Source organism: Neolamprologus multifasciatus, chromosome 7 (genome assembly GCF_963576455.1).
Source record: "Neolamprologus multifasciatus chromosome 7, fNeoMul1.2, whole genome shotgun sequence".
In the NCBI taxonomy this organism is placed as follows: Eukaryota; Metazoa; Chordata; class Actinopteri; order Cichliformes; family Cichlidae; genus Neolamprologus; species Neolamprologus multifasciatus.
In genome coordinates, this window is record NC_140445.1 from 6,639,168 (window position 1) to 6,662,982 (window position 23,815).

Below are 23,815 nucleotides of genomic sequence, written 5' to 3' on the forward strand. Positions count from 1 at the left end.
CCTATATAAATGTCTGTGTGATCAATAAACCTAAGCAGCGAGACACAGAAAGAGGATTATCGTCACTATCTAGAATTAGAACAACTGAAAAGAGTATTTCTATGTTAGCGTCACACAGTCCTGCACCGAGGAGGCACAGGGTAAGAAATATTGAGTCTATCAGATTACAGCAGATGTTATTAATGTTGTCGCCCTCTGTTCTCGCCTTGCACTCTTGTCTTTCTTTGCTGTTTAAAAAAAAAAGCTCTGTAGCCACTGGGATAGGAGAGGTGGAAAAATATTCTGACCTAAATTCAAATGCTGTGATGCTTATGAGTGCGGGCTACATCTCTCAAAAAGAGAAAGAAAAACACTACATCATTCACTGGTGTCTTAGCCTGCAACACTGTGCAGGCGCAAACACTGCTGACCCAGTTGGTAATCTTATGTAAATGCATCTGTGGCTGCTAAATTGGCATATACTATACATTTATGGATTAAAGCTGTACAACACAGAAATGGGTTTTAATTTCTGCTTCAAGTGCCTACTTCACATCCAGGAGTAGATACAACAAACACAGCAAACATCACTACAAGTGTTAAAGTGTGGGAATTGGCAGAGAGCTGTAGTTGTTTTTACAGAAAACGTGAAAGCCAAAAAATAGATGTTCTCAGTCGCTTAAAGCCACTATGTAGGGTTCATGAACATACACTAAATACACTGAATAGTCATAATGGTTTTCATTAACACACTCATCTTAGTATATAAAAGAAATCATATCTTAAATAAATAATTCTTACAAAGCTCTGACCAGTTTGGCCATTTACAGTCATGAAATACAGAATAAGTAGCTTTAACTGAAACTGTGTCTGATGAGACGGCTGAGAAAATGTTTTACATCTAATTAGTCGCTAATGCAAAAGTGTACATTAGATAAATAGCAGTCAAAGTTGTAATTAACATTAAAAACATTTTTAAAGCAAAACCATAACTAAAAGGCATTTTAATATCCAAGAATAATAGGAGATTGTACTGTGTTCTCTCCTATGCGGCAAGGAAGAATATACTACTCCAATGGATTTATGAAAAAGCACCAACTATTCAAGGTTGGCAAAGAGTAGTGTTGGATCTAGTGCCACTGAAATATCTTACATGTATACTGCACTCAAAAATAGATCAATTCTTTAAGGTGTGGGAACCATATTTGAATTATGTGGAACCTGATGTTTCTGATATTATGTTACAAGGATTCTCTTGAGTGTTCAAACTGCAACGTACTACTGGGACCACAGGTATTGTACTGTATTGTATTCTCTCTTTATTTATTTATTTATTTATTTTTTAGATGGAACTGAGCTGGTGTTCTGTGCTTAGTTATCAGTCTGTTTGTTTTTGTTTTGTTTATTTGTTTTTTATTTATTTTTGGTTCTGAATTGTACACTTTATTATGTTATGTAATTATGTACTATTTGTGAAAACAGAAAAACTAATAAAATATATATATATATATATATATATATATATATATATATATATATTAAAAAAAAAAGGCATTTTACGGACGTTCAGTGGGAGCTTGTTTCCAAGGATTTTTGCACATTTTTGCACATAATTTTATTAATTAGAAAGGAACAAAAAGATGTGGCATACATACCAAAAAATGTATGCACAGATAAAAAATGCACAGAGATTTGTATAAAATGTACAGAGATACGTATCACTGTACACAAAGGTTAGGAAAAAACTGCAATAACATGATTGGTATTTTTTTCGTTTCTATGGCAGGGGGATTACATGGAAAAATGCCTTCTCTGCCCATTAACAACTACCACTTTCAGCCCGTGAAACAATATTACTTCAGCGAAATGAAGAGAGTTTCAGAGGTGATCATTATTCTTATCCTCCCCGTTATTAATATGTTTCTTTTTCATGAATGCAAGTTTAAGAAAAGGATTAATTATAGACAGTAAATTGTCTTGCCTTCTTTTCTTGGGAGAAATAAATCTCTCTCTTATTAGCTTCTCTTCATTAGTTCCATAAAACCGGAGCTGAATTTAAAATGCTTCTTGATGATCGGGCCCCATCATTTCTTAAAGACCTCATAATATCACGTTATCCCAATAGAGCACTTTGCTCTCTTACTTGTGATTCTTGGGGTTTCCAGTGGAACCAGCTCCCAGTTTGGATTCGGGAGACAGACGCTCCTTCTGCTTATAAAATGAGGCTACAAAGCTTACAGTTAGGCTGGATTCAGTGACCCTGTACAGTTCCTTAATTATGCTGAGAGTTCATCCTTACCACTTTTGCCATATGCTTGCTAATAAGAAATCATCTGACTTTGGAGGGTCTTAACTTTACAACTTCAAGTGGGTAAAGGTGCCTGCTGTTATGCAGTGCTGCTATATAAATACAACTGAACCGAAATGAATAATATAATTAGTGATACCAATACAAAAGCTACCAAATTCTACAGAATTACTTATTTTTTAAGGAAATCTAATCTGTGCATGTATATTTTAACTAACAATTCAATAATTGCATTCATTGTCCTACTTTTGCTCCCATGAGGTTTCGATGTGTGTCTGGGTGGGCATGCTGAAGTGTGTTTTTTTAAGAGGCTTACCAGGCTGTCTAAATGAATGGAGCAATTTGCCTTTGCCCTGCAGTCGTGGAAGTTTGTATGGGATTTAGGGTATCAGAGAAGAGTAAAGGAGAGCAGACATGTAATCGAAATTTTCTAATTTTGACTCAGCTCTACTCTTCCTCTGTGTCTTCCTCCCTCCCTTTCTCTATACATCTTTAACTTCTGCTCCCTCTCATACTCCACCTCCATCGCCAGATCCTAATCAAGCTGGTGCTGTGAGAGCCTCTTGAGTAAAGCTGCTCCCTCATATCTCATTTTTTTCGTTTGCTTTCATCACCTGTTTTCAGCTGCAGGTGAATATTTGGAGCAGGCACCCAGGTTGCCACGGGAACCAGAACCGCCTTAACCAATGGCATGTGCTGCCTGATGTCCGACAGCAGCTTGTCAAAACCGTAAACATTCAGGGCTCTGACAACCATGGCGGAAATGTAGACGGTTTTCCCGTTGGTCACGTAGTATCCCAGCGTCACGTTGTGGGGGCTGCAGTCATCATGTTCCACCTGTGACAGAGACGCAGAGGAGAACAATACAGGTTGGAGTTTGTTTTTTAGACTACATTTATATCTGTATTTCAAGGCAGACTGTCTTTAAAGCATTGTTTACCTAGTGGATTTGTGTCCTCATTTTAAAGCACACACACTGCAAAGAACTGCAGAAACCATATCAGAGCAGAAATCAGCTCTACCAGGTCTGATACATGTTGTTCTCAAGCGATGGGCTTCAAATATAAATGTATCAGACTATGAATACTTATAATCCTGGCATTTTTTTTAAGTCAAATCTGACTCAAGGGAATTTTATAGCTTGAGCCCTCACCAGTCATGAATCTGACTAACCGTGTCCCGGAAAAACACACACAGACAACAATCGGCGGTGAGTCAAGGCTTGTATTTCTGGAACTATACACCGCCTACTTTCCTCTACCTTCAACCACACTGAGCTGCTGTAGCTTGTGTTACTATGGCGTCTTCCTCTTTCTTCATCCTTCTTTTTCCTCTCCCTCCTTCCCCGGCTAGTCCATTTCTCGAAAATAACACATCCTTCTTAGTGAAACTGTATCTCATTAACCTTCTCTCCTACTCTTATCCCCTCCACTCTCCATGCAAACAGAAACGAAAGAAAGTTCACACAGTTTTTCAAACTATAGCTACCTGCCATCTTTGTTTAAGCCCTTTTCTGTTTTAAGTTCTCGTCAAAGCTTTAGCCCCAGTTTCTTCTTTAGTTTTTAATTATACTCAGCAACGCATTCCTTTATTCCAGCACCCTACCTTTGGGTTTTGCATATCATTAGAAAACAAAAAAGAGCTTTTGAAGCTCTCATTTTAAGGGCTAAAATGAAGAAGAGTGGGAAAGTCAAAGTATTTCTTGCAGATATTATGTGCAGTTGCAGGAACAGACTGGTTGCCCTCATGTCCTCCCATGCTACGGCTGGTTTCCTGGCTACAAGGAAAACAAGTGAAAGTCAACTCGATCCTGTGACGCAATCTTCTAACCATAAGCACTCTGTAACTGTCAGCTTGTTAGCTTGTATTCTTTGTTTTGTCCACCTATTTACTAAAGAAGCACACAAACTATTAATGACTCGTTTATGGAGATTCCAGTACAGTAGCTGAAAAAGCAATTATGTTAAAAGACATGGTTCAATGACACAACATGTTAAATGTAACCTGAAAGTTAATTTCATGCTGTTTGACAATCCCTGCCCACGCTGAAGCAATATTTTGCCTGCGTATCACTGCTTTTAAAGATCTGTTTCCTTCCTCTTGTTGTTGCTATTGTCAAAGGACTGATCCTGACTGCCAAATAATAGCTTACGCTATCTGATGGATAGGATGAAAACTCGGGAGATTGAGGTTGTGTGTGTGTGTTGCAGGAGGGTTAGATGAAAGTGGACTGCAGCTTTGAGATACTGAGTCACTCCAGCGTGAGCTCACAAACAACTGGATAAAAATAGAAGGAAAAAAAAAAAGATGAAGACAGACAGACAGCAAGATGAAGGGAGGCAGGTGGACAGACAGAGCCGGGCAGGCCCAACAGGCGTACAGACAGACAAGTGAGACAGACAGGTTGGCAGAAAATCTATCGACTTAAACCCAGGGAACAATCATATTGGAGGGAGACGGAGAAAGGGAGCAATATGAGAAATGTAAACACTGAGGAATATGCAAAGGAAACAAAAGTCAGAACAGAAAAAAAACAGCAGAATGGGAAAATTGTGTGAATGAAAAAAAAACAACGTAATAGCTCATTCTTAATTTGTTTTACATTGTAGCGCATGTGAGAGAGAGAGAGACAGTACAAGGGTGCGTAATAACCTCTCTGAGTAAACTGCCACGCTATTCAGCAGGTCATAACAATTCAGACTGAACCACAGTCTGCATTAGTCACCTCTCTAGCACCCTTCATGCGAGTCCTTATGAAGTGAATGAGGAGGAGCATGTGATGAAAAGTATTGTAAACTGATGACACACTCACATATAGAATATCTGAGCACACGTGAAGAGCAAAAATCATGGCAAAACAGAAACGCAACAAAAAGATTTGACTGCAGCATTGCGGCGTGGTCCTTTTAAATATAATTTATAGATCTACAAAATTTCTTCTGCAGTATTAAATGCACTAGAAGTAGAATAATAATAATAATAATAATAATAACAATACATTTTATTTAAAAATAGCGCCTTTCAAAGCACCCAAGGACACTGTACAACAGATAAAAACACAAACACTGAAAATATACACAATAATAAAAATAACAGATAAAAGTTAAGAGCATACAGAGGTTTAAACATAAGCAATTTTAAACAGATGAGTTTAAAGAAGATTAATAATGTGTATGCAAAAAACTTTATTAGCCTTAATAGCCATTTTATTTGCTTCTGACATGTGTCTTCTAGCCACTTATCCATTGCTGCTGTGGTCTGATCTTTCTGATCTAATTAGCAATAATTAATTATTGTGAATTGCTCGAAATACAAATTATTAGTTGAGCATACTAGTGTTAGCTGCTAGCTTAGCACCCTCTGATCACTACTGGCTCCAAAACAGATGTTTGATGCTTCAAAATGTCCAGAAAACAGTGGGTGATGTTACGCTATATATGTCCATCTTTTATGTACAGTGTTTGGTAGTTATGGGCTGGTCAGCTGTGTTAGTATGAGGGGGCGGAGCTCTGAGCACAGGTTCGTCATAGAGAGACACGATGTCATTGGAGCTTCCGTAGTTGGCCACACCATGACGATTCCCACAGTGAAACCCTTTACTTTACTATCAGAGAACCAGGGATTACAGGAAGTAACCCAACATCATTGTTTTTATGATTTTTATTATGTTTTTGATCTTTACCAGTAATAATTTACCAAATGCCTTGCCATTATTGACTTTTTCTTTTAAACCCTTATTACACAAACAGAGGTCTGTGGTTACAGTAATGGCAAAAAGAAAAAAAAGCGCAGCCTCTTCGGTCACCTTGAATGAAGCTGAACTAAACGTCAAGGGAGTTTGAGCTTTTAGGAGGGGACTGAAAGCACACAGTTGGTTCTTTTCAGTCCCTTTAGGAAACACCACGACAGATCGTCTGCCTCCATCTCACCTTATCCTTCACTACATCCATTAATTTTGTCTGTGCTCTTTCTCTTCTCCTCCTGTCTGGCAGGACACCCTTTCAACATCATTTGCCCAGAATACCCACTTTCTCTCCTCTGCACACCTCCAAACGATCTCATCTCCAGTTTGAACTCCTGTCTTTTCGTTCGTGCCACAGTCTCCGAAGCATACATCATAGCATGCATCACCAGCATCTTGTCAAGCTTCTCCTTCACTCTTTCTGCTATCTTTATCACTGCTGACACTCATCTTCATCGACTCCGCCCTGCCTCCACTCTATTCTTCACTTCATATATTCATTGTAACATCTATCTTCCTCTCGTTCACACACATGTATTCTGTCTTGCTTCTAATGACTTTCATTCCTCTTCTCTCCAGAGCATACCGCCACCTCCCCTGGCTCTCTGCCACCTGATTCCTACTTTCACTGCAGATCATAATGTCATCTGCAAACATTATAGAGCTCTCTGTCCTCCTCTATCAACCTGTCCATTACCACTGCAGACAAGAGGGGGCTTGGAACAGATCCCCGATGTATTCCCACCCCACCTTGAACCAATTTCTCACTCCTGCATACCTCCCCACCGTGTTGCTACCCTCAGACATGTCATACATGAAAAACCAGTGAGCGGAGCTTATAGAAAAAGAAGAAGAAGAAGATGATGAAGAAACACTGACCTGTGCATAAACAGTGGAGTCATTCAGGGCTCTCTGCAAGGCATGACTCAGACCTTTGGAGAGGTGATGTTTCAGTATGAGGTCTAAGCGGTTCCTGCGCAGCTCAATAGATAACACTGTGAAGATGAAAAAAGGTAATTAGTTCTCAATCACCGTGCACTATGTCTTCATATGTGCACATTTACATAATTTTTATGCTTTAATAAATCTACCAGCACTGCTTCTGCTGTAAACTTAAAGTATACTTACTTATATATCATGAACAAGCTCAAGTACTATTAAAAGCTTTATAAAACCACAGCATCGCTGCTATATGCAATCAAAGGCTCACTAATGTGTGATGTGTGGCTTTTTATATTTGTTAATGGGGAAAGGCTGCACTTACTTTTATCCAAGTTTAATTAATTTGTGCACCTCTACTGACATGTTGGCCACATAATAGGCACTTTCTGCCTGACTCTCAAATGCGGCATTTCGTGTGCATTCATTATTACTTTGTAATCGTTTTTTTTTCTGGACTTAACACTGAGTGTACTTTATGTAATTTAGAGGACATGCAGTACCTAGATTATTTTTTATGAGAGCTCTCTGATGTCCGAGCCATTCATCTTAGTAGCTTTACTTATTCTTCCTTATCTTTCACACAGTTTCTATAAATGTTAAGAAATTCATCATTATCACTATCTTACCAGTGATGTTTTGGTTTCTTACCTGTTCTAACCCAAAACTTTTCAGTAATGTTGCATGGCAGAGGACTTTCCTCTGCACTGGTACTAGATGGAGGAGGAGGTGGAGTAGTCTGGATGAACACAGTGGTAGCAGGCGCCTTTGTTGTTGTTGTGGTAGAAGTAGTAGTAGTGGGAGCTGTAGTAGTCGTGGTAGCCATGGTGGTAGTAGTAGTGGGCTCAGGGGTGGTAGTGGTAGTAGTAGTAGTTGTGGTGGTGGTGCTGGTGGTAGTAGTCGGGGGAAGAGTAGTAGTAGAAGCAGTAGTCGGGGCAGGTGTGGTTGTTGTAGTGGTTGCAGGTTGAGTTGTTGTGGTAAGTCTGATGCTTGTTGTTTGCTGCGTAGTGGGTGCAGCACTGGTATTTGGCGATAACGTTGCATCGCTCCCAGTGGTTGCTGCCTGATTCGTCACATCATTGGTGGTCACAGTAAGAGTGGTCGTTAAGGGTGTTGTTGTAGTTACTGTTGTCAGCTGAAGACTGTCATTGGTCACAGTGTCCTGGCTTGTGATGTGTGTAGCCGTGCTGGATTCTGGTGGTGTTTGTGCTCTTGCAGTTGTGGGGAATGGTAAAGTTGAGCTGGTAGTGGGAGACAGAGGCATCTTTATGGTGGTGGTGGTCGTTGTGGTGGTCGGACGCCGTGAGGCGTTTCTGGTGCGCACAGGTGCGGTGGTGTTCCACTGGTGGGTGGAGAAAGGGCTGGTGACATTGGCAGGAAGTGTGACATCATGGTCACCCACTGTGGACAGGAGTGATTCGGGGACTGTAGGGAGATCCCAGGCCGGCAGGCTGCTCACTGAGTCCTCTGTAGGGCAGAAAACATGAAAATCAGTCATAATAAAGGATTTCCAGAGACTCTGAATATAAAAACTACTCAGCCTTTTTTCAGATTTAAATGGAGCACAGCATTAGTTCAGTTAGTTCATCTCAAACAGGGTACACAATTCAAGCTGCAACAATTGCTACAGATCTGCAAGCCACTTTGTGACCCACCACTTCAGCACTTCCTTACACGGTATAACTTAAATGAATGCTGTGTCTGACGTCAGTGATGCCTGCTTTGTTCTGTTTGGGGGTCTTGCTTTTGCCCGCCCCCACTACAGTTTTCCCATGTGTGCACAGCAAAGGATGGAGAGGTCCATAAACAATGCCAGTGTGCTGCATACAGAAGTATCGCTCATCTGTTGATTATAGTGGTCCTGAATGAACCATACATCTTATATCAGGTCAAACATGAACTGCAGAAAGATAAGACACTTGAAAGTATTGGTGCTATTTTTGGTATTTTATATCATCTGCTGACCTACATACAGCGTATGCAATATACAACATAAGAGACTACAGGCTGATAGCAAACACTAATGCAGCTACACTTGTCTTTGACCTGAATCTGTAATATTTGACTCTTAAAAAGTGTAAACACAGTTTTAACCTACTCATACCACACCTATATATATATATTAGGGGTGCAACGATACACAAAATTCACGGTTCGGTTCGGTTCGATACTTTGGTGTCACGGTTCGATATTTTTTCGATACAAAAAAAATGTTCATGCCTTTTTATTAATTTGTCATTTATTAAATTTTCACGGCACATTCTGCACCACATCTCTGTGCGTTCATCATTTGTTTGAAGCCAGCTCACCTCCTGCAACCACTTTTCAGAGAATACGCGCTTCTTTTGTGGTTCGGACTCCTTCTGACATTTCTTTGGAGGTGGAGGAACATCACAGTAACTGCTTAAAGGAGCTTCTTCGACATCTTTAAGAGTTCTAAACAAATGTCTGTCCTCCTGAAAATCTTATGTACGCAAACACGCGTTGCAACTTCTTATCTTGTGCGGGTTTTTATTTTGACAGCGAATGCGCACCTGCGGACCACTTATGTGCAGCCCTGGTTATTTAGCTCGTCATATTGCAGCCACAGAAATTCTTTTGTCCATGAAACCATAAAGCTGCACTTTCTTTTTTCCTTATAGTCTGATTTGTCATAACCTTTCCGTTTTGTGGTAAGCTTTTCTTTGGCTGTCACTTCTTCACGCTGACCTGTCTTATTTGGCTCAGCAGAACTAAAATATATATCCTGCTGCTTTTACACACGCACTAACATAACGCTCAGCGATTCTCTGCGCGATCAACCTCTCACATGTTTAAGCTGCGGGAGATTTCACTTGTCATGTTTGCATAGTAAGCTAACGATTGATAAGACGATGTCAGAGGAATTGGTGCGCAAATTATCATCACTCACCAATCAGTACTGTCGCTCTCTATACACAGTTCACGCGATTGCAAAGTGAAAGCAAAAAACAAGCGCAAATTCAAACGCGATTTCAGTATGTCACATATTGACAGTGGCCGATGCCAATGACATAATTACCCAGCTACATTTCCAAAAGAATGCAAAAGCATTGACATATATTTTTCCTTCCTAGGATAGGCCGACGGGCAGGGCAGAGATAGATTTTGGTAGCCCGACTGGAAAAAAGCCCCGTCGGGCTAGCGATTTTGCGAGCCCTGTATCTGATTGAGGAATCACTCATCTTTGGAAAAGAGAGTTTATTATGGAGAAATGTCTCTTTCCAAAATAAAAGCTATACTATACGCTTCTTCTGGGCTATATTCTCAGCAGCATATTAAACATATCAGGTCCCCATAAGGAGAATCGTGTGCTAACGGCTGTCTAAATGACTCGGGTAAAGTTTGTAGCATGCTGCTTGTTGTTTTTCTCTGCTTCCACTTGTCTTTGCACTAGGATGATGTCGGAGTAAATGTGCAGTCATATTGGTTGTGTTCCCACTAGTGCTGTCAGCGTAAATCTGAAATGACATTAACGTCACAACACGGCAAATCTCCGTTAACGAGCTACCGCGGATCACCTCATGAGTGGGGCTGGAAGACGTCAACACATTAACGAGCTAACTGCGCTAACACACTAGTTCCCACCAATTGAGCATTGCTGGCACATCCAACATACTGTTTTACTTTTGTCCATGACAGGCTTACCTTCAGGGTCATACATCACATGAAAACCAAAATAGTTCCAAACGCCAGATCTGAATGAGGGTGGGGGAGGTTCAATTTGCCATGTTGCAACTAGCCTAGCTTCTGTCTCGCTAGCTTGCCCTGCGCTCAGTGAATCTGTGTTCGACTACTCCGCCTAGGCTGCACTGTCGAGCGCAGATCCACTGAGCGCTCAACACAGACAGCATCATCAGAAGGAAAGTTGATAAAAAACATTAAAAATGTTGTATCGTTCGATACATATGCGTACCGAACCGAAAGCACTGTATCGAACGGTTCGATATCGATACGAGTATCGTTGCACCCCTAATATATATATATATATATATATACAAAGACCCCTGAGCAACCAAGTTTAGAGCAATGTCTCTTAAATCCTCATTAAAGCACTGCCATAGGGGTATTTAAACCTAAATAAAGTGATGCAAAGGAACCAGTTGCCTGATAATAGCAAACCAGCAAGACTCAGTTTTCACTTTTCTCATGAATGAGGAAGATGAGGTTTTTGTCCAATTGAAAGCACTTAGATGGACTGCATGATAGTTTCAACTTTGAATGGGAAATAGAAAGCCAATTACAAAATGTGAACCAGAGAGGCATTTTAATGAAAGGGGTTTGTTTAATCCATCTACATACTGATGCGAGACGCATATTGATGAGTGTAGAGGAAGCTAAAGTAAACAAGAGCCAGGCGATCAATGAACCTTTTCAGACCAAGCTGTGGATTCATTCTTATCAACACCTGACGACTTCAAATATTGTGCTTGTTATGTGACACAAAACACTGAGCAACAGGATATTAGCTTTCTGCTCCCTCGTTGATCAGAAGCTAAAATATATGTGAAGGATTTACCTTGCTGATGTCAGCGTTATAGATGATGATGGCATGACAGGAAGCAGGGGAGATATGAAGGTGATGAAATGGGACAGGACATGAAGGATGCTGATGATGATGAAGATGATGACACTATGATAAAGTTGCTGACAAAATAGTGAGGGCGATGATGCGATGATGGGATGATGAAGATGATGCGCCTAAGTGGCTGTGATGATAGCAATGCTGAAAATTACAATTTGATGAGAGTAGTTAAGAATGACGATTCATAAAAGATGACATCAAAGCCGATTTCGCTGTGTGAAAGTGTGCTGCAGGCTTAAAAAAACAAAAGCTGAGCAAAATTAGCTGACTGTTTGCTATTCACTTATTATTGCCACAATAGGCCTCTGTGCAATGACGTAAGTAGAGTTAATGCATGCCATTATTCAATTAGGGGGAGCAATTAAATTCCACAGTCCCTGCAATCAGGTGATCACATTAAAGCAGTCTCTTTATGATTACTTTTCACAGGATGCCAAATACAATACTACATTGTTGTGCATGATCGTTCAGTGGCACATAATCCTCAGGAGTCTTGCTATTCAGAAAGGTGAGAAACTGCTGAGACAATTTGCAAGTCACACACACAGCTCCACACACATTTAGCTCCAGGAGCTAAATGTTGGTGGGTGGGTAACAGTGTGATCCTATTTTATGCTAGTTTAAAGTTTGGCCAGAGTCAGAGGGTCAAACAGCTTTGTTGTGCTAGTATAAATAGCATGCTTCCTGCCTCTCTAAGCAGACTATATAGACTGCATGGGTTGTTTCATTTCATTCTTTTAACTACACTGAAGTGATACCAGAGTCCTGAGGGTCAGGCTATACAGGCTATAGTATTAAACATCCACCCAAACTTTTCATTATGTAGCATGAACCACTGCAGATGAATTATACTTTGTATACAGGACACTGTTGCATTGCATGTAACCCATGAACCAGTGTTTGGAGCAAAAACAGGCCCAGATTTCTTGTTAACAGCAGTGATTTTTTTAGATGAAAGCTAAGCTAGCAGGCTAATTAGCTATAACTAGTTAGCTTAATGCTAATTCAAAAATCTTACAACCGATTAGTTTATTGGAAAAAAAAACAAAAAAAAACCAAACTAATTGTATTTTAGCTTATATCTTGATGTGTATGCAAATAAATGCTAACTGAAAAAAATATATATTTAAACTAAAGTTATTTTTTAACTGTATGTATTATATTTGTAGGAGAAATGACTAAAGCGAAGATGAAGACAGTACACTTCATCTCAGTTATGTTTCCTAGAAACTGCATTGCTCCTTGTTGCACTTGAAGTCTAACCACTACTAACCAAGCTAATTAGTGAAAAATACTCATGCTGATGAACACACAATTTCATCAACTCCTTGCACTGTTTCTCTTGTTTTTCCTTTTTAGGAAAAAAAATATTTTTTAGTCAGCAGTGTCTAGTTATGGTTGCTAACACTTAATCATTGTAAAAATGTGAAACATATTCAAATGGCAGAAATATTACATACCAATGGTGGGGCTACTGTTGCTGTTGGAGTAGTTAGTGTTGACAACAAGCACAGATATATTCTGTGATCCTGCTGTGTGACTGTCTTGTAGTGTACTAGCTGGAGAGGAGGAGGATGTGGAGGAAGAAGGCAAAGAGGATGCTTTTGTCGTAGAGGAGGAGGTGGCTTTGGCCGATGATGAAGAGGAGCTTTTGGTCCAAGCAGCTTTAGACAGCAGCCCTAAAGGTTTTCCAACCACTGGAGCCTGCAGCTCTGCTGTCTCTGCCAGCATGGTTAGGACAGATGAGAAAGCTGCCTGCTCTCTTCTTTCCTCTCCATCTGTCTGTAGCCTCCGTTGCCCCAGCCAGGGAGCTGTGTCCCCAGGCATGCTCGGCAGGTCTTCCCCTTCTGTGTCTACGGGCCTCCATTCTGCTCCGACTTCAGCCCAAGCACCAGTTCCTGTCATAATCCCAGCCTCTGTAAAGACTTTGCCACCCGCTTCAGCACGCACTCCTGCTTCTGTTTCTGTCCAAACTGCTGTTCTGGCTTCAGCAAACACTTTTGCCTCAGGCCAAGCTTCAGACCCAGCATCAGGACCAGTGTGAGGCCCATCCATTGTATCCTTGTTGTTAGCCCCAGCTTTGTCTCCAATCCCAGGGGTGGCCGAGAGGTTGGAAGTCACTGCGGGGTCCAGAAGCAAGTCAGCCTGCCTCATTGACTCATGATGACCTCCCTCGGCTGCTGGAAACAGAGTGATGGAGAGGGAAATGGGGAAAGAAAAAGAAAGAATAGAGTTTAATTAGGAGTTCTGGACAACAGCACGATAGTGAGCAGTCTGTGACTCATCAGTCCCACAAGCTAGACAATTACTTTTATGGTAACACGTTCCCGTCCATGCACATAAACACACAGCTGGAATCCTCAGATCATTAGTCCTCATAATGCCATCACAACTTTCCAGATGCCAGGAGATTTTAACTGCTTTGCTCATCACTGGGGAAAAAATAAAAGTTCCTCCCTCACTCTCTGCAAAACAAACACACACACACACACACTCTTTTTTACCCCTCTGTCTCTCACACATTTATCCAAAGGGATTAAAACTGCAACTGTGGAAAATAGTAATAATGTCTAAAGTAGGTCACTTATGTTTTTAGAGGATAAAGCATAGGGAATTAATTTAGATGTTCCAGAGTGCATTAGGACACACACACGCACACACACACACGCAAATCCTAATCAGCTGTGATTTCACAGATACTAATCTGATCTGTTAGGTTAGCCGTGCTACGCGTGGCGTTATTATTCCTAGAACATACACAAGCGCTCAGCTCAAGTCAAATGATGAGAATGATCCGTTTTCCAGGCAAAGTTTGGTGTGGCTTATTTTTAAGTAATCAGTTTTATGGCGTCATTTTTCATTTGGTAAACATCAGATGATACATTCAGTCAAAGCATTTAGCTCCGGCCTTTATCTCCATTCTGTAAACTGTCTTCATCTTCTCAACAAAGCCTGAAGGTTTGGCAGAGAAAGGTGATCATCATGCCTAATACATTCAGGCTCAAAGGCACCTTTGCCTTAGTGGAAATGAACAATGAAGAAATACAAGACTGACCGTCTGATTGGCTTGCTGGATGTCTCAGTGGGTGTTACGGTTTACTGCATTTGCTCATTTGTTCTGAAGTCAAAAGGTTTGGTTTTGGCCTCAATCCAGGTAGATGTTGCATGTTTTTGGAGTTTTTTTTTTTCTTTTCTTTTTTTGGTTTCCAGCCAAAAGATTATAAGAGAAGTAAATCTGGATAGATTTTTTTTCAGCACACTCTCATTTTAGCCTGTGTGTTAAGTGTGCATGTGTGACGCACACTTCCCACGCTCCCCATGTCTCTGAGGAGGATTGGTTAATTAAAAGACCGTGATTCTGAGCAAGAGAAGCTTTATAGAACTAGCTCTGAGCTTAGCTGCTGTATATCCTCTGGACACCTGCTAGAAAGCCTTCCAACCACCGCACTATTAACTACCACCAATCTGTTCCTCATTAAAGGATGTCATACTATAAATATCATTTAAAGTGGAAGTTAAGCTACTGCAATTTATATTGCAGCTGCTTTATGTTATAGCAAGCTGAGCTCCAATAGCGATCTTTGCTTTTAATTAAGTTTAGTTTCCAATTTCCTTTCTTGTTTCAGTTTTTTTTTATATTTAATTTTAGCTTAGTCTTTTGTGGTAGCTTTATTGTTTTCAGTAAATGTGAGAATTTTAAAAAATAGTACAGGTATTACAATAAAAAAGGAAATTATTAAAAGCAGTGGTGTCTCAGTCTTGTAGACCTCCAAAGTCTGAATGAACATGTCCATCAAAAACTCATCAGGCAAGTTTTGATACAATTTTGATACAAACTAACAATTCAATTCAGTTTTATTTATTCAGCACCAAATCACAACAACAGTCGTCTCAAGGGGCTTTATATTGTACAGTAGATCCTACAATAATAGATACAGAAAAAAATCCAACAATCATATGACCCCCTATGAGCAAGCACTTTGGCGACAGTGGGAAGGAAAAACTCCCTTTTAACAGGAAGAAACCTCCGGCAGAACCAGGCTCAGGGAGGGGCGTGGCCATCTGCTGCGACCGGTTGGGGTGAGAGAAGGAAGACAGGATAAAAGACATGCTGATTCTTAAACAACAGATATTTCTGCTCTGATTTTTTTATTCTATTTTAATCTGTTTTATAGGTTTACAAAATTGTTTGAGTTCCTTTAAATTTGTATTTTATTTAACTAAAATGTTTTTTCACATCTAGCTTTAGCTATTAGTTTAGTTTTAGTTAACTATAATAACCTTGAGAGGAATGTGATTAGTAAATCTACCCTAAAAGTTGACATTTGGCACATAGTTCTTGATAATGTTTAAAAGTAAAAGTGGTACAGAGCATATTAATTTACTGTAATTTGTACAAACATAAGTACACAATACTTATTGAGGATTCTTTTCTTTCCATAGTCAACTTTTTGTTTCTTTAAGTAGCTAACAGGAATCTGTTTATTTGAATGGACATGGAATGAATGAATGATGGACGGTGTCGAGGATGGAAGGCCTTTACCATATGCATAACTGTTAGCAGTGATTTGAGCGTTTTCTCCGCCAACAGTTGGCCACCTGCTCAGGCTGAGAGCAACATATGCGACTCTACCATCAGACCTCTGACAAAACACTAGGATAGAAGAACCTCTACTGAGAACAAATATGGACAGGATGGATGGATAGATGGTAGGTGGATGGCGGAACAGAAAATATGGATTAAAGATGGATAAATGTAGATCTGTCCAGACATGACATGCTTTCTCTACTTGGAAAAGACACACTGAACGTGTCCATGTGAGAACATTCGGCTTTTAGCAGATTATAAGAATCATCACATGAAAACGATGCACAAAGCAGGCCGTTTAGGTCGTACTATGTATTGACGATAGCGAGTTTCCAGCTGGCATCGTTTCTGCCGATGTCCCACTGAATCTCTGCAGATGCCAACACAAACCTGTAAAACCTTGCCAGGTCACTGCAAGCTTTCTGACCACTCCAGCTTGCTATTTTCAGGTGCCTGTGATAATATCCGGGTATAATCTCTTTGGTCAGGGCTTTGCCTTCCTCACTCCTGTATTCCATGCTCAAAGCTTCCGGCCAACAAAAGTTGATCCATGCTGCCGCTCTGACTGAGCAGGACAGGTGGTTAGGAAGTGTGAGAACAGAACTGAGCCAATTGGTCGTCAACATGGAGAGAAAAACTGAGGAGGGGGAGTGTGGCAGCTCAGTCTGCCAACCAGCCAACTGGTGGCTGGTTTTCATTCAGGTAATTATCACACATGCTGGATAAAAAAAATCGAAATGTCTTGATCTCCACCTCAGAGCTGCAGGCAAGATTTGTCTATGTGACTAAACTACATAGTACATCATCACCCTGCAGTACAGAAGAGTGTCACATTATGCGCACTAATGAAGACACTGCAGTTTCAACTCATTAGGCCAAATAAAATAGCATTGTTAGTAACAGGCAGAGCGTTTTTCACATACACAATGCAATCAGTGGATGTGCTCACAATGCCGGGACCTTCAGCAAAAGATGTCATCATGTCACATTCAGCCTGGCGTTCTATAAAGACATTAAATTCATTTATCAACAACGACTGCACAAAAGCTGCTCAGGGTGGTTACAAGTCTTATCTCAAAGCGAGGCGCACTGAGCACTGCTGTGAGGGACAATTTTCACTTTCACAAATTAAAATATTTACTTGAAACTTTGTTGTAATTATCAAAGTTTCCAAGGAATGAATTACTGGTGATCTAGTGTATATTTTAGTTGGTCTACCTGAGCTAATACTAATGTATTTAATGTAATTAAAAACTAGCTTGCAAATTGCATCTTTATCTCTTAAATTAGCAGTGGTGAAAGGCTAAATGTTAACATGTTACCATTTTTATTGCAAAATTTTAAGAATTGGTTGGCATGACCTTTACCCTTGCAGTTATAGCTATTTTTTTTATTTAGTCTATTTTATTTTAATCTGGTATTCCCAGCATGTACAGTTGTGCATTTACATATCTAGCTAACACAGAGCAAAAACAGCATTTAAATGACCTGAATATTTACTTTAAGTGTTTAGTGAACTCTATCATATAAATGCATTTAATGAAAATCATCCGTCTTTACCTTACTTACTGTTGTTCCAGACTGGGTGGTTACTGTAGGGTACATTATTTTAGCTCGTTTGCTGGAAATCAAGCTTGGACTGAATAATATGGTCTATTTATTTTGTTAACAGCTTATCCCCTTATCCCAGCTGTCAAAGGGTAAGAGGCAGGGTACACACTGGACAGTTTGCCAGAGAATTACAGGTATGTGCTGAATACGCAAAACAAATTTGCAACTGCCCTCAGAGCATGTGTATGTACAACTGATTCAGCTGAATTTAATCCAGATCATTGGCAGGGGTATTTTTACATTCATTTGTTGTTTAAGGCTTCAAAGCTCACCAGTTGGTGGGGATTTTTCAGTTAAGGTAATTTCTAAAATGTAAGACAAATAGAGGTCACACTCACAACCAACATGCTGAGGGGCCAAATTCACTAATATGTGTGCAAAAGTGTTTGTCATTTGCAAACAAAACGAGTGTGCGTGTTGTTCTTACAGTTTTGTTTAGGATAATGAAACAGATTTATTCTGGACTGCCTTCTGCGGTCCTTCATTCTGCTGGAGGTTTCTTCCTGCTAAAAGGAAGTTCTTCCTTCTCACCGTCACAATGCGCTTGTTCATAGGGGGTTATTTGATTGTTGGGCTTATCTCTGGAACACTCTAGAATCTTTACCTTACAGTAAAAAGTGCCTTGAGGCAACTTTCCCCCCCCCCCTCATTTGGCACTATATGAATTACTATTTGTACAATGCACATGTGTTTACATTTTGATCATTTGCACATACACAAACCGATGGGAGTTGCACATTTCTGTGCAGAGTAAGAACAACTTCATCGGACAAAATTGAATTTTTTTGTGGACTGGTGTTTAAAGCATTTGCATGGTTTTAGCACCTATCTACATATTTGTCTCTACACAGTGCTGTGAATGAGGTCCAAGGTCTCTGTGCAAAGCGAGACTGTGAGGATCATGGATTTTTTTCTCAATGCTATTGTTTTTCCTTTTAAAAAATAAAGTGTTTGACTTGCTACCAGGACTCCCACTCTAACCACAAAGCACTCATGTACTCGATGTGGTACGAGACTCAGTGGGCGTAATGGTAGTCTCAAGCCAATAAATTCTATCCAACGCAGTGAGGCCGTCCAACAGGATGGACATGTAACCATTTCCTGGGACTATTCAGGACATCCATCTGTCTGTGTGGAGGCAAGAACAGAAAGCAGTTTGGATAGATTGTTGGAGAAAAAAAAAAATAGATATTTAGAAAAAATTAAATCAGTCAGTGATAATGAAAAGAGGCGTACTAATCAAATCATACTCAAAAGGTGGCTTTTATGTTAATATTTGAGTTGCTGTCTTTAGTTTAATTCTTTAGTGATGTCTGCCAGCATATTAGTATGACCAGGAGTGTTGCTTTGACAGGATCTGACAGCACTGAAGCAACCCAGACACTCCATCTGTTTGTGTGAGAAACGGCCCAAAATGTCCACCGGGATGCAAAAAAACGATGTGATATAATGCAATTATTTAGGTTCTTGAGCGTTTAAAACAATCTGTCTCTCATAATGTGTATGTGCAAAACAAAAGTAATGCAGCAGCAGTTCTGAGAAGTTTATTATTCTCTGAAGGGGAGACAGCAGCATTTGGAAAGTGTGCCGTGTTCTCAGTAATACTGCTAAGAGCTGCCAAAGTGTAAGAAAACTGCCTGACAACAACAGCTACCCATTGTGTGAGCTGAGTGCAGCACAATATCACACCGACTAAAGAGTGTGATAACAGGGAAGTAGGCCTACTTTTCTCAGGATTTTACTGTTTGTGGTTTTTTCCTCATTTACACCTTTAAGCCAAACCAAACTGTGGAAACCTCCAGAATACAGCTGATCATTAAACATTTGATTTGATGTGGTGATCATATGCAAGGAACCATTTAAGGCATCTAAGGCTACGTTCACACTGCAGGTCTTAATGCTCAATTCCGATTTTTTGATCAAATCTGATTTTTTTGTCTGCTCGTTCACACTACAGATAAAATGCGACAGCAAACGCGCTCTAGTGTGAACGCTCAAAGCGGCCGCATGCGCAAAAGAAGACGTCACACACAACACGCTCTGTTTAGACCCAGAGCAAACAATATTGTTTGACTGATGGCCCTTAATATAAAGACTTCGGACTTGATGTTTCCCAATTTTTGCTTTAAGTTATTGTGTTAATGTAGATAACCTAATAATGATCCTTATTGCTGTTTTAGAGGAGCGGTGCTTCAAAGGATAGTTGCAGATTTCTGTCAGAATCTGCAGATTATACAGTACAAATAAAATGTTCACGTTTCTCCAACGTTGTCTTCCCAACAGTTTCACCGGATGGCCAGGAAGCGTTCGCGATGTCTTCTCCGGAGCTGATAATTGGCGTCTGTCTTGTGTCAGTGACGTAAAAGACGGATTTAATGCGACTTGACCGTTCTCACAGCAGTCGCTTTCTGAAACATCGGATATGTATCGGATTCAGCACCACATACGAAAGTGACCCAGATCGGATTAGAAAATATCAGATTTGTGCCGTTCACACTGTCATACCATGATCGGATATGGGTCGCATAGGGTCAAAAAAAAATCGGATTTGATGCGCTTTCGCCTGCAGTGTGAACGTAGCCTAAGTTCACAGACGATTTTCTGCACATCTGCAACCTACTTTGCAACCCAGCATCACATCAACTCCAGTTAGCATCGGATCTGTTGCCACTGCCTCATTGCTCTTTCCAACTCTGGTTGTCTTTTTCTGGCTGAACTGAAACAGCAGTTACATCCGCACACAGTACAGTGGTGGATTTAATGCACACAATAAAAATCGTGGCTAATGGTGAAGCTTTTTGGTTTCTGAAAGTTGCATCACTAAACAATTAGAAGAGGGCACACATATCTACACACACAGACACACAATGCAGCTTATCAGTGAGTATTAATGCAACGGCTGCTATTTCAGATGTTGTCAATATCTGAATGGGTTACATTTATTCAGGTCTATTTTCATGGGGGAATGGACTTGCTACACGTATATAGTTGCACTGCAGTAGTGGCATCCATGTCCATGTGATCAATTCTAAAAATCAGGAGATTTGTGCACACAGGACAAATAAGAGGAAACTGTACCTGTAGCTTAGACATTTTCCCCTTTTATATTTGTTTCATAAATATTCTAAATTCATACATTATTAGTGCTGCCTACTACCCTTGCCCAAACAGTAGTATGGGCTATCACATAAATATCTCTATGTTTTTATGAAAAGCTGTAAGCAGTACATATGCTGAAACCCTCTACATATAATACAATTCTTGTTTCCCTCAACTTATCACTTGCTTTCTGCATGCGACTTGTGTAACGCCATAAGCTGGCTGCTTTGGACTTGCCAAGGCTGCAAGCCTGCCATTGGAGAATATGAGATTAAGTTTAAATTGATGTTTGATCACTGCTGAAATATCCTACACTAATAAACTTCACACAAAGTGAAAAATAGCACTATCGAAACTATCGAAAAACACAAGCACCGGCTCATTTAATCCCGCAGCACTCCAGACATTTTACAGTCCTTGTGCCAGCATTCATTAATCTTTTCCCAGTAAGATTGCACTTCATTTCCAAATACGGGCCAAGAGCTGTCAATCAGCAACACAAGGAATAAAATCTCAGAGAGATGCTCAAAGCCTGAACAATAACTCCACTTGTTTTTCTACTGCTTTTTACTTTTTGTAGCATTACTCATGATTACGATTATTTCATGTCCTCGGCATCCTCTCCGCCAGTAAACTCTAAATGAAAATGCAAACCTTATATAACGTATATTACATATGGATTGGAACTACACACTTACCCTAATTCCTACACCCCCCTGTGTTCAGCTCCATGCAGTCTCACTTACAGCTAGTTTAAATTAGGAGATCCAGCCTATTTCAGTTTCATTCAGATGTTTGTTTGGTCTCACTTCATTTTTTCTTTCTTGCTCTTTGCTGTTAGCTGTTATACGAATAAAAATAACATGAGTTCTGAAGTGGCATGCAAAAAGACTACGTGCAAACATAATTGTGTTTATAAATGCAATATATCTGTAAATATGTGGCCCAAGTTTGGTTAGTTAGCCAGCAGCAGAGCAGAATCGGGGTATGAAAGCTTTATAGCCCACTTCCACTTAAGGCTATCTGCTCTGGAACATCACTTAATGTTGTGGACCCTCCATGTGAACATCAAACGGACTGAAAATGAGTAGGGACAGGGTTTAGGGGCCAGACTGGAACTGGCCAATATTCCACTTCAAAAGCCAAGAAAGTGTGATCACTTGGATTGTAGCTACAGACACTGACAGTCGGAGAGGTGCTTGATTATTGGGTCATATTAATATGTGAAAAAGTAGAAAAACAACAACATAAAGTGTGGAGCCAAAGTGGAATTCAGTACATGCAAATAGACGGGTCTCCAGTATTTGTTGTTGGGGTTTTTTTGTTCTAAATAATCATCTTATTATTATTATTAGGCCTACTTCCATAATTGTTTATATATATACTTATATTTGCTGTGTGTGTGTGTGTGTGTGTGTGTGTGTGTGTGTGTGTGTGTGTGTGTGTGTGTGTGTGTGTGGTCTTATGATGAAAGAGCACAGAAAGTCACAAAATGTCAAGCTGAAATGTCATTTCCTCACAGCTGTTAAAGTCAAACATTTTGGGTGTTTGGGTCAGTTCAGACCGGTCAATGCAAACGATTTACCCTGTCAAGTTTTTCTGTGTGTCAGATGGTTTGAACTGAGCGGTAAAATGAAAGAAAAACGAAGGAATAACCGTTTTGTCACCTCTGCTTCCAGAACGATTTTTGAATCGTCCGTGTTCAGCTTCTGTATGAGAACACATTCAGCCTAACATGGCTTTGATAACCTGATATCCTCTAAATCAAAGACAAAGAGAAAACAACATGGAAGACATTTTTCTATGTTAATCTGCAGAGATTCCATCGTATACATTCACGCATTAAAAGAAACTTACTAGACTTCCTTTTGCTACAAGACGTCAACCTTGCACTTCAAAAGAGCGCAACAAAGTGATACCAAAGTCGGTCGTTAGATGAAAGGAAGCAAAGCAGGAGCCCAAACCTATTTGAGGTAACAGTAAATCAACAGCCTCATTCAGCTTGACAACAAGCTTGGGCTTCCTCTGCTGCTGGGTCTCCACAGCAACCACAGGGATGCTGTCACCAGGGTAACCATTAGAACGGATAAAGAAAGAGAGTGTTCTGGTTATTTGTGACGTCTGAGACGTCTGTTGTGTATCACCTTGAACGGCGGCTGTAACAATAAGAATGAGCGATAAGGAAGTATGATGTTATCACAACAAACACAATAACATATTTAACGCAACAACTTCACAAGTGAACAGAGCACAAAATGAACTCTTGTTGTTTCGTAAACACGGAGAAAATTACACTGATAAGGAATTCATGCACCGAAAATATCTGCTGATAAATGAAGGCAAAAGCGAGCATGTTTGTGATGTTCTGCTTTTTTTTTTTTTTTTGCTTGATAGACAGCCTCTAGCTTCTAGTCAGAGTTACACTATGTGATCACAGTCACCCACAATGTTTTACAGAAATGAAATCGAGTCCCACCTGCGTGTCACAGTGGTGCCCTGCAGTTTCACGGCTTGGCGTAAGAGGCAACATTAGACAATATTTTTGTTGGCAGGATGAAAATGCATATGAGGGCTTATCGTACTGTGCCAACAGTTTACAGATAAAGAGCCATGAATTATCTATAATACAATTATGATCACTGGGGAATTACATGCACTAGTTGGCTGCATGAACAGACCCCTAAACAAAGAAAATAATATGGCTGCTTTGTTTGAAGTTATTTAATATTTATTAGTTCTGATTGAAAATCAGACTAATCGGATGACATGTGGATTAAATTTAGACCTCCAGCGGTTTGGCTGGTGTTTGATGTGAGAGGCCTGTGGACTTGTCTCCCTGCTGTGTGGCCTATATTAAATTACCTAACCCACCATATAGGAAGCCATCACAAACTTGATATTATTAGACATTACTGATGTGAAATATGCAGTAGCATTGGTATGTCT

At 40.1% G+C, this 23,815-nt stretch overlaps 1 protein-coding gene across 3 annotated transcripts in view; it reads right to left on the reverse strand.

Annotated features, from left to right (window-relative positions):
- The window catches only part of kiaa1549la (KIAA1549-like a), a 132,407-nt gene that overhangs the window by 72,046 nt on the left and 36,546 nt on the right, over nt 1-23,815 (reverse strand). For all 3 annotated transcript variants that reach the window (XR_014874855.1, XM_085164745.1, XM_085164744.1), the window contains exons 2-5: nt 13,032-13,751; nt 7,620-8,435; nt 6,909-7,024; nt 2,902-3,124 (exon numbers count right to left, since the gene is read on the reverse strand). Coding sequence is in view for 2 of the 3 variants with exons in the window: in XM_085164745.1 (XP_085020871.1) it covers nt 2,902-3,124; nt 6,909-7,024; nt 7,620-8,435; nt 13,032-13,751 (1,875 nt within the window). In the remaining variant the exon portion in view is untranslated. The remainder of the gene's footprint in view (nt 1-2,901; nt 3,125-6,908; nt 7,025-7,619; nt 8,436-13,031; nt 13,752-23,815) is intronic.